The sequence below is a fragment of the Anneissia japonica genome, unplaced genomic scaffold, assembly GCF_011630105.1.
Source record: "Anneissia japonica isolate Jap-2015-1 unplaced genomic scaffold, ASM1163010v1 scaffold2692_len624387_cov171, whole genome shotgun sequence".
NCBI classification, from domain to species: Eukaryota; Metazoa; Echinodermata; class Crinoidea; order Comatulida; family Comatulidae; genus Anneissia; species Anneissia japonica.
In genome coordinates this window covers 458467-470755 of record NW_022742695.1, presented here as the reverse complement: position 1 = coordinate 470755, position 12289 = coordinate 458467, and the positions used below count along the sequence as shown (strand labels likewise).

The window sequence follows — 12289 nt, the reverse complement described above, 5'->3', positions numbered from 1 at the left end:
GTTAATTTTTTAAGTATCTTTAGAATAGATATCTTAATATCCTCATTAAAAGTAATATTTGAAGCAATAAATAACGTAAGTAAAAATACATAAATACTATATGTTAGTTCAATTCTTAACGAACATAAAAACATTTCTGATAAAATAGAATTACTTTTCCTAAGATTGAATAGCATTCCAGTCAGCCAATTATTATAGTAGTGATGGCTGAAATGGGAATGGAATGCGGTGCAATTTCATTTATGAACATCGAAAGTTCTTAAAATTACCGTCTGTACATTTGTAACGTATTATAGCAGGTACACTGTATGGAATATATGCATATTCAACATTGTCCATGTTGCGTATTTTCCCAAGATGCTTATCTCTCAATGTTCTCCTTTCGGCCCTAACTTTGCTAGAAACGTCATCACTAATGAATATGTTACTTCCTTTAAATGGATTATTTTTTAGCTTCTTTGGTGCAAGGCGGAGAATGGTAAGCTTATCTTTATAGCGCAGCAGTTTACAGTGGATTGGTCTAGGTTTAAAAGATTTAGCTGTTCCAGATGATCGATGTGCCCTATCTATCTCTATTCCAACAGGTATTTCCATGTGGGTAAGTAAAATTTCACGGGCTATATCTTCAGCTGTTTTACCACTTCCATTTTCAGGAACATTAAACATAATGATGTTGTTACGTCGTGAACGATTTTCGAGATCTTCAAGTTTGTCTTCCAGTGAGTTGATAGTGGCGGCCATTTTGTCAAAGTCATGCTTTTCTAAGCGACTATCGAGGTACAGTGCAGATTCTTTCAAATCAGCAACATCATCGCCAAGCACATTAACGTCAACTTCAAGTTTAGATGTTCTTGATTTTAGCTCATTAATTGAGCTCTCAATTGAAATCATTGTAGACAAAATTTTGTCGAGTTTGGTGTTGAGCACGGTGTTGCTAGGCTCAATATTGGTCGAGTCTGGCACAGCATTGGAAGGCTCACTGCGCTGGGAGACTTCAGTCTCGCTTAATGCAGCTGTTGCCGATCTTAGCCTAGATTTTACTGCCTTATTTTCTTGTTTACCACTGGCCATTTTCAAAGCAAGATGGGATTTATGTATACGTTAATGATTAAGTCTTGAATTACTTACAAGTAATATCTTCAGAATGATATATGCATGAATAATAACTAATTTAGCACCGCACACCACAATCACACTGCTCATCTAGCCATTGTTCTATATGTCTAGATGAGCAGTGCAGGGGTTTTGGAAGTCCACCACTTCATTTTTGTGATGTCAGATCGATGATTCATTCAACCTAGTTTTGACTTTGAAATCAAAGATGGCCGCCGAATTTTCAGCATTATATTAAGTGGCCAAATAGGTTTATCTATTTTGGTATGGCAATACAATATAACCTGGGAACTCTTTTAGTTTTTTAGTTAAAGGATTTTTAATGAATTAATACGTCTGTATAATATGTACATATTTCAACAAATTGTTTTATATAAATTGAAACAATTCTATATTAAGGGAAAATAATAGTATATGCTGAATATAAACTGTAAACATAATTCTAGTTGATAGTTCTGTAAACCTATTTTACTTAGTAAAAAATGTAATTGTTTATATAATGAGTATGTACAAATGTATGTATGTGTATATGCATGTATTAGGAAACTAACATCTCTCACCTGCAGTGAGTAATTTTCCTTCTTTCAAAGTCATTTTCAAGATGTTAGACAACTTCTGTTTGTATTTTTGGGTTGGACTTTCTTCCAGGAACTTTCAAACTTTCTGGTCTTTCAGCATCGTTTCAAGGTTTTGTTTTGCTCCGTAAGATGTCTTGATCTTCTTCGCGTGCAATATTTGCATGCAGCCAGCTCGACCGCTACGATCAATAGGTTATGGTTTGGTAGTGATTGCATAGTTTAAGCCTTAGCTAGGACCGGTTTTTTTCCTATAGTAAATTATTCGGTTGGATAGGTTAACCATACATTTTCCCAATAATCTAAAGCCGGCCACTCACAGGCCCAGACAGTCGTTGGCCGTCGCGATTCTATAGCGAATGCAACGCCACGACGCGCGCACAACGAATCATTTTTTAATGACGATCCATTAAGGCTGCCGCTGTCAATCAGCACAGGCGGCGTCGCGTCGTCTAATACGCTCACAAAAAGAGGAGTTGGATTCGCACTCTGACGGCCGTGCAACTGTCGTACGACTGAGTGAGTGCCCGTCTTTAACCGATACGTCAATGTTCTTGGTGTACTGTATTTCCTGTTAAATGCGTTTACTGCTCTTTCAAACATTATTTTGTGCTACGACAGAGCACACTAATATTTAATGTTCTAAAATCGTGCTCTATCGTAGTGATTCGTACTCAAAACGTTCAAATTCAATTGAATTTTACATTTTGTCAAAACGATATCAGGACGCCGTCAAGATTGTACTACGGCAGTAATGCGATAGTGCGACGACATTGTTACGAATTATAACGATAGAGTTGACGACAATGTTAAGATTTGTCACAACGTACTACGAATTAAGGTTGTGTCACGACGTCACTACAATTTTACAAAAACGAAAGCACGACGTCAATGCGATTTGCTGAATCTTTCAGTTTTTTAACTAATGCCCGTTTCCCACATTTACGGTTTTTGCTACGATGGAGCACGATTTGAAAAAAATTTAAAATCGTGCTCTATCGTAGTGATTTGTACTCAAAAAGTTCGAGTTTTACGTTTCATCAAGACGCTACTAGGACGCCGTCAAGATGTATTACGGCACTATTGCGATAGTGCGACGACATTTTTACGAATTATAACGATAAAGTTACGATTTGTGACGACGTACTACGAATTACCAAGATTTTAATTCGACGTCACTACGATTTTACAAAGACGCAAGCACGACGTTAGCACGATTTAACAAGACGCACATCACAAAAATAAAACATCACATGACATGACAAAAAAGCGCACTGTTCAAACACCATCAATATTTGCATGCTGCTATAGGAGAAGAAAATTTGTTGGCTGCTACAGCTTTGATAATCAAGAGTAAGCGTCGGTCACGTCGACATCGAATGCATAGGCCTAAACGAAGTGTATGGGTACAGCCATGGCTCTTACGTCGTCCATATTTTAGACAGTATGGACACTTACTAGTAGAGTTAAGACCCAAGAGGCTTCAGAAACTTTCTCCAAGTGAGCAAGGAATTGTTCAGTGTGTTGAAAACCTTTTCTGTCACAGAGCCACGTGATATAAACCACGGTCTTGATGGTATCCTAATGGCATCGTATCTAATCGTCTCAGCACCGCAGCGACGTCTTGGCTTGTCGTAGGTGTTGTTGGTAGTACGAATAGACAAGACACAGTCACGACAAACGACGACAACGTTACTCCACTCACACGATGCCGCTGCGGTAGACCAAGATCTTTTTCACGGCTACGATTGAGCACGATTTTTTTTTTTAACATTCCAAAAAAAATCGTGCTCCATCACGATGACATCAACATCCAGTACGATGCAATACGATGAATTATTTTTTACCACGACATTTACGACGACGGCATTGCGATTTTTCAAAATTGAAAAATCGTGCTCTGTCGTAGCAAAAAATGTGAATGTGGGAAAGGTAACTAACGATCATCTACAGTCGGGCACAAACTGTGTCGTACGACGGATATACGACAGTCCAATCACGAATCCATCTCCGGTCTCTGTGAGCGCTAGACGGCGCGCCGTCTGCTGATTGTCGATGGCAGAGGAACGTCGGCGCAGTGTGTGCCGGATTTAGGAAAAATAGGCCTAATTGCTTTTAAAATCTAAAGGATTTTAAAAATAGGCTCATGATCGCAGCATGATTATACAGTAGAAACTAGGTCGAAATTAACATAGTCCATTGTCAGAGCAGCTGCAATCAGCCATTGGTCACATCTGCCAAAACGTAGGTTCAATTACCAACTTCCTGAAAAGTTGGATGGGTAGTTGGAACGCGAACTCGTGATAAACTCAACATATTTCATTTTACAAAATAATGTTAACACTTTCTATTTTACAGAGGAATTTAACCACCCCTAGCATAAAGTATATCTGCGCAAGAGCAGTATAGTAAGAAATGTTTATAGCTGGGGGTATACAGTACCGTAAATATGATAAACACAGATTAGTTTAAAACATAGTTTAGTCTAGGCCTATACTCTATCGTTTATAACGATATAAACTATAACGATATAAACGCATATATAGATAAAACGAACTTCATACACTGTATAACCTTTATTTTATATAACTTTGGAGACCAGAATACATTTCATAAATTTAAGACATGATAGTATTATTATGTTACATTCCTCTACGAGGCCTACGATTTAACGTCTGTTGTAGGCCTAATTCAATTTCTTAAAACAAAATAAATTAAAAAAAATTAAATAAAATAATGCCTCAATTCGTCGGTATTTGTATTGCAATGAACATTACGTCACAAATTATAATGTTACATTACAACTATTATAAAAGGAAAATTATATTGCAAATGTAAACTATTATTAGTAATAAATGAGTTACGAATTCTAATCTTATATTCTTAAAATTTATAAAACCTTAATTCTGTGATCTTTTTATTGTATAGAGAATCTGATTTAAAAAAAAAAAAGTTTTAATGCTAGAAACTGTTATAATCTTCGCTTTTGGCCCAAAATAATACAGAAACAGAATATTGAATGAGTTTTAACAACCTACAAAAGGTTCAATAAAACGTGTACCGATATACTGTAATCTTAATAGAACGGTAAAATGATAATAGAGAATATCAATATCTAAAGTAGAGAATATCAATATCTAAAGAACAAAATGCATAGAATTGCAAACAATGAATTTACCTGTAAACGATATATACCATTTTCGTCAAATGAAAATTTTCGAAAACCTGGCAACCACTGGGGTGAGCATTTTGCTTATTTGTGGGCGGTATAAGGCTTTCTTTCTTGTTATAGCCTAGTCTTTGAAAACTTTATGCCAAAACGAAAAAATATATATATAAATAAAATTGGGGCGCATAAAACCTGCAGTCTTTCGGTTTTTATTTGGCATACTGGATGTCCCCAGTAAAAAGTTGCAAGTTTTCAGGCGTTGGTGGCGCTATTTCAAAATACGCCCAATCAAACGGTGTATACCGTGTGCAGTTCGCACTCATGTTAGCACCCAGAACTACTGCTAAGGATACAGTCAGTATAAAAACCATCTTGTAGTTCAACGTGTGCATGACAATGTTTATGGTTACTGTATATAAACAACCCTCTGAGGTATAATATGAATAGAAATTGCATGCCAACTATAATAGACTACCATTAGGCTGTACATATACATATGCTACGTATAGTAATTACTGTGTGCGTCCAGACATTTATATACCGATCCATTTAAAGCGAATATTCACCCTCTGCTCAGACGCCACAGCTGGGGGCATCCAGTGGGGACATACAAACCATCTTATACAAATGTAATTTTGAAGTTGTATTACGTACAGTATTGTGTTATCGTAATGCTGGCCTACTCTAAATACTTTGCACCATGAAATTTACGCCATGTACGACGCGAAGAACCCGAGAAGGCCCCCAGCGATGGCGGTACTGATAAAGAGCGCCTTTAGCTTTCCTAATTGGATTTGTGTATTGTCATTAGATCTACTTTTGTGAATATCAGTTGTAAGTAGACATCTTATTGTCTGTCAAACAGTTACCGTACACTTACGTTACTGTTCATCTTGCTAATTCAATCAGACTAATCAAAGTCAATGGCAACGCGGCATTGTCAACAATGAATTTCTTGTTCTGTAAAGTGTTCACACATATTTATTTTACACATGCATCATAAATGATAGCAATGCCAGTGGACAGAGTTATACAGTAGAAAGCTTTCGATTTGCGCGACGACGCGACGCTAGAACGGAATCACTCATGAGTTCTCTGTATACGTAGATGTGGCGAAATTGCGTCCTAGAATCCACGCGACGAGGAGAACTTAACGTTTTCGCATGCGCAGATGACTTTTAGTGACATCATTACGTTCTACGTCCTACCGTCGTCGTGCAATCGAAAGCTCACTATCTTCTTATTCGACAACGTTCCTAACTAGGAGCCCCGCTCGGAGCCATTATATAATTTTAGTTACAATATTATACATTTAGCTCTAAACCAAAAACTGACATTGTTTCTGCTGTTTATTTACATTTTCATCTGATAAAAATATAAAAAAATCTCAAGCCACTAAAAAAAAACCCCTACATATTTTCGTCTAAAAATATATCCAAATTTATATAACATCTCTCTCTGTCTCTCGCCTCTGTAGCTCCCTCCCGTTCTCGAGAAGACAGTAATTCAATTGTGTCCATTTATTGAAGGCCTAATTTACAACCAGTTGGCAATTCTTCTGATGTCATGTTGATAGATAGTTGTGTTTTGTTACAACAGGGTCCATATGTGATTGTTTTAAAACATTTTAGACGCCGTCCATTAATTTATGCCTTAATTTATACAGAATCGTAAATTGTGATTTTTTTTTTCATTTTTCATTAATTAATAAAACAAACAAAAAAGGAACATTTACTTGAAAAGGAAGTAAATGAAACAACGAATTGAAGTAATAATATTACGTAATTGGTGATAGCTTACCTGTTCTACTTCTAATTTTATTTTTAAACCGAGGAGGGATGAATTTAAAATAATTTCTAAGGCACATATCTAAACAAAATTTTATATAAAAAACAATTAAAATGAAAAAAAAAACAACAACAGCAACAAATAAACTTGCATTCCAAAACCAGTTTCGATGTTTTTAGTAGCAAGCGTAATCCATTCTACAAAATCCCAATATATACTATAAGGGCGCTAGACATACAAGAGAGCCTTCCATTGTACGCACAAAATGTTGAAGGTACATGCAATATGATCGTGGTTCTACATAATATAACAAATTCATTGAATTCCGATTTGATTTCCGGTAAATATTAACCCTAACTATTTATCAGGGTTAATAAGTATCTCCTGATTGCTTTGTATATTCATAATTATAATTAGGCCTAATTTCCACAAAATTCAGCTCCACTGAAGTTTTTAAAAAGCTATTTCGATACACAGTTCGCTTTGATCAAATTTTGGGAAAATTCTGAAAAGTAGACAGGTTGCAGGGCACCAAGTACCTCGACTTAAAATCACTCTTCGAAAAATGTATCAATAGGTTTGTCCAATGACCACAACGCCACACTGTATGCTAAGTTTACCCTTTTTATCGGCTGAAGGTAAAACCAGTTTATGCTGGCGCCCTCTAGGTCATCAGGCCATAATGAAGAAAATGGCTAGCATATCTTGTATCTGATGTTATGAAATTTAAGTTTTCATTAAGATAACTATTTTGAGGATAACGTATGTCCCCATCGGGATTCGAACCCAAGTCCTTCCGATTACCGTTGGATACTCTACCAACTGAGCTATGAGGCCAAGTGGTATACACCTTTGAATTTTTCCATTACGCAATGTATAATAGTAAGTCACATGAAAGCAAATTGGTATGGAGATATACCTCCACTAGTCTTAATTAAAGATGATATAAAATCATGGTATTTACTAAATACCACGATTTCAACTAAGGGGGTGTGGCTTATATGGTGACTTCATGCATATTTAAAATGTCTACCTGAAATTATTAATTAAATCACACTTTTGGTATTTGTGCATATAAGCTTGCAAATATGGATATTTTTTTCATTTCTGATGACGTAATTAATGTCAAAATATTGAATCCCGACACGATGGCGTGCGTTTCGATACTTGAATTATGTATTAAACTATCTTGTACCTAATTCTGTTCACGTTGTTTGCACATGGAGGAAATAGTTTGTTGTAAGCTAGTATTTTGCTATTATGCATGACGTCACCATAAGAAGCCACACTTCCCTCTGCTAAAGTCATGGTAGTTAGAATCTACCAAAAAGGATGAAGTCACTTTTACTAGGCCTATACTAAACAATTATAGTAATTGGATCCACTTCTATCTATTCTAAAAATTATGCATTGCACATGTAAATAAAAATAATCCAACCGTTATATTAATCTGTAGCATTTCAATAAGTATTGATCAAATATAATAAATGTATAAAATTATATATTGTAAAATGGGTTCATATATTACACGACTCTATCATTAAAACTAACACACAGTGCCATAACGTTGTATTCCTGAGAGGTTTAATGTACATACACCTTTATGTGTATTAGGTTAAATAAGTTAATATATAAGATTATAGTTACACGTTTGATAGACTACAGGCCTATCATAACTAAAGCGTTGGCTAAACCAATTCACTGTTTTCTGGCTAAACCCTTCAGAGATATTACACTTTACATAGATAACATCCGATGCATACCGTATCACGTCGCCTGTGTAGGCCTATTGGTACCTGGTATTGGATATAAAATCAAAACATAAACATAAATACAATGCAAGACTGAAAATTCCGTAAGCCTGACATATCTTGACCTCAAGGTATACATTGTAAACAAACTCAAATTAAAACACATGAAACAATTACTGATCTAAATAGAAGAAGAGAGTACAAATGAATATATATATATATATATATATATATATATATATATATATATATATACGAATCATCAAAGAAAGGTAAATACAGTGTTGAATAAAGGACATAATAGTACATCGTACATTGTGTAACATAGCTGTCAACGAATGTTCCGTAGCATAGCTCTCAACATTCGTTGAGAGCTATGCTACACGATGTACTATTATGTCCTTATTCAAACACTGTATTTATACCTTTCTTTGATTATTTATATATCATTTCATTTAACAGTATTAACGGCAACCTTACTTTATATTATATAGGCCTATATATATTACTTAGTAGGTTCATATACTCAAGTATATATACATTAGTTTAAATATAATAGGCCTATATGTTTCTCGTGGGTTCCAAGAATAGTAAAATAGATATGAGACTAAATACCAATACTAGAATTTAAAAACACGAGTGAAATAAGGAGTGGTATAAAAACTATAAAAAAAAAAAAAATAAAAAAAAACTTGGATCAACTATAAATGCTATTATTCTAAACTACAATAAACCACATACACATTTTTTTTATGTAGGGATAGGTACGGTAAATAAACAGGCGGTTTGGTTACGGTAGAAGGTATATAAATAGAATAATTATTAGATGTTATTCTAATTCCACTCCAACTTCAAAGTTGCAAGGGAAAACCCGGCATTCACGAATTAAGGCGAACTAAATACATGCAACTTATTATTGTATTACAACTAAAAAATATACTGTACATGTCGAGGTAGCTAGAACAGCCTGAGCAAATAATCAGTCCAGAAAATAACGGTACCCTAAACTTAAGTATGCAATTAAAAACAAATATAAGCAAACTATAATTTCTCAAAGCGTATGAAACAAGTCAATGGATATATAAAAATGATAACGTACTGTTGACGAAATATGACGGCTACTAGATTTTTCGTAATTCTATAAGTATCATGGCAACCAACATTGTATTTAATCTGTGCAGGGTCTATGATCTGTACAATGTACAGTAACGTTTAATACGAACATAGATTAATTTTATTGTTGCCAGAATGGTGTTTTAATCTTTGAAAAATGTCATAGAATTCATATCATTTTTAGTATTTATAAACGTATGCCTAGGTATCAAACTGGTGAACTTTTGAACCAGCCTGATTCGAGGGTAGGCCTATATAATGATAGTCATATGCAGTAGCTGTATGATAATTTAAACTAAACAGGACGACACGTGGTTTATATTGTCATCATTTTCTCGTTCACAGTACGAATCTATGCAAAGTACGGATGTTAGTAATATAGTTTCCCATGCGAAATGTGAAGCGAAACATAGCACTCTGAAAGTAATTGAGGATATGATGGTATAATCTAATTGGGACAATTCACCAAAGTTTTGGTTAGACAATGTTTCCAAACTTAAACATAGAAAGTGTTTGATTGCCAGAGAGTGTATAGAAGAGTTTATGTCGCTAATACATCAGGAAAACCAGTGCGCATGTGCGGTTATCTAACCACCATTGAATCCCAAAATGAGTCCAACCTAGATCCATATAGGTAAAGATCAATTTTGTTTACAAAATTGGAAATTAATCTCATTTGAATTTGAATTTAAATTGAAAAGGTACACAGCGCCAGTATAGAATGATAAATAATTATATAAATTTTAGGTTACAGAACATAAGCCATTTTTGGAAGTCAAGATGAAGTGAATTACATTTGTTTCTTTTTACAGTTTAGCCATCGTTATTAAAAACCACTGTTGCCAAAAAACAAATTAAAAAATATAGCATATTGTGTTGAGTTTGGAACATATTGAGCGAAATGAGTATTACTGTACCAATTACAGTGAAATAAGAAATAATAAAAAAAAAAAAAAAACATGTCTTTTATGTTTAAATTTTTTGCTGGTCGTTATTAATAGCAGTTAGTTTGAAGCACTGATACAAAGCAATTCTAAAATTAAAGCTATATAAATTAAATTAATGCAATAATCAATGTTAAATATGAACTTTTTGAACAAAATATTATGAAATAATGTATATTTTATTTTTTGTTTTTGTTTTTGTTTTTGTTTTTGTTTTGGAGATGCTATCCAAAAAACATTGCAGATTTTTCATTATTAATTTTCCAAATATATCACAATATCCATAGCTAATTACGTCATGAGTGTTTGCCGCAGTGCATTGTGGGTGTGTGTATCACATTCGTAACCTACCGTTCGTAATATAATAACCTCAGTTTTGTATAGGTTTCTCTAATGACTTATTAGATCATGGATTTAATAATAAAACATTATTAATCATTAATAGATTTAATACCTTCATTGAAAAGCCAAGATGTTTGCAAAATCATTTATTCAGAGAACATTGCGGTAAACACAGATGACGAAATCAAGGTTTATGGAATTACATAACACTGAGTTATTAGTCATTGCATTCTCTCCATAATACAGAAACCCAAAAGAGCATCTAAAAAAGAAGATATATATCACAAGTTTGTCTAATGAATGATTCAAGCTAATATATATTATCACAGCTTCTTCTGACCTAGATTTCGTTTCTGAAAAAGTTTCAAATTAATTTATTTATAAAGGCACTTCGTTGCACGTGTACTTCGCATTGGTCCTACGACATGCAATGTTTGCTCGGCACGCATGCGCTCTTCTGACCAATTGTGAAATTCCGAAGATGTTTCAGTCACAAATCTAAGTTATTTTGAAACTGTGATGGCGTGTGTTATTTGGAGTGTTAGTTGATTAAGAAGGAAACATTGTCTTTCACCCTCCACCCACTTACGGGTGTCTTCGGTTCGGGAAGTCAGTACGACGGGTGTCAAGGAAGAGAATGACGTAACTTCGATCTTGTCTCGGGTTTCCTCGGAACTGAAAAATCTGACACAACGAAAAACACATGAACATCAGACGATTAAAGAAATTTCAATGAAGCAAACATCAGCCAACGAGCGCAAATAATCAAGACAAGTTATTTTTGGAGTCGATACATTTTAAAGGTTAACGTTTGCAAGGGTTGGATTTTTGGGTAATTAATTTCAACAATCAGGCAATTAACATTGTGGTTGTATGCATTCAAAATTGCTTGTACACAGTTAAATTGTTACAGACAAAGAAATGATAATCAAAAAGTCAGGCTTGTGTTAAAAAACGAAGAATTCTTCAAGCACCTAGACCTGTAACTTAACCAATGGGCTGATCCCAACACATCGGCCTACGATTGCTACATCCACATATACTGCAGATGTACTCGCATCCATCAGTTTGTAAGGGAAAGACTATGCAAATAATTGTTCGATTAACACTGTATAATAGTCTAAAATGTTTTACAAATTTGAAATGAATTATACAGTTTACTATAAAAATGCATTGGAGAGCCGGGGCGTCATCGTGAAACGTCCAAAAGTTGAACTAGATGTGGACAATTATTATTCATCGTTCCTAAACTAAATTACATATTCATAAATATGTTAAGATTCATAAATATGTTAAGATGCAGATATGCATTTTCAGATCATACATATTATAATATTCATGGTAATAATTACTTACATGTTATGTACTGAAATAGTGCTAGAGATTTTACCTGGTTACGTGATTTCCAGTTGTTATTTCACATTAATTATATTCTTATAAAGCTGTATTTTAGTGAACTAATTAATTACAACAAGGAGGCAAGGCTGTTGACAA

General features: G+C 34.3%; 1 protein-coding gene across 4 annotated transcripts in view; it reads right to left on the bottom strand.

The window, feature by feature from the left end:
- Window positions 1-4245: 4245 nt before the first annotated feature.
- The window catches only part of LOC117119227 (short transient receptor potential channel 4-like), a 69647-nt gene continuing 61603 nt past the window's right edge, over window positions 4246-12289 (bottom strand). For 2 of the 4 annotated variants that reach the window (XM_033264035.1, XM_033264036.1), the window contains exons 12-13: window positions 11385-11479; window positions 4246-8441 (exon numbers count right to left, since the gene is read on the bottom strand). In XM_033264035.1, coding sequence (XP_033119926.1) covers window positions 8413-8441; window positions 11385-11479 — 124 coding nt within the window. In that variant the 3' untranslated portion in view covers window positions 4246-8412. Of the gene's footprint in view, window positions 11480-12289 lie in introns of all 4 variants that reach the window. The other 2 variants (XM_033264033.1, XM_033264034.1) reach the window with 1 other exon arrangement.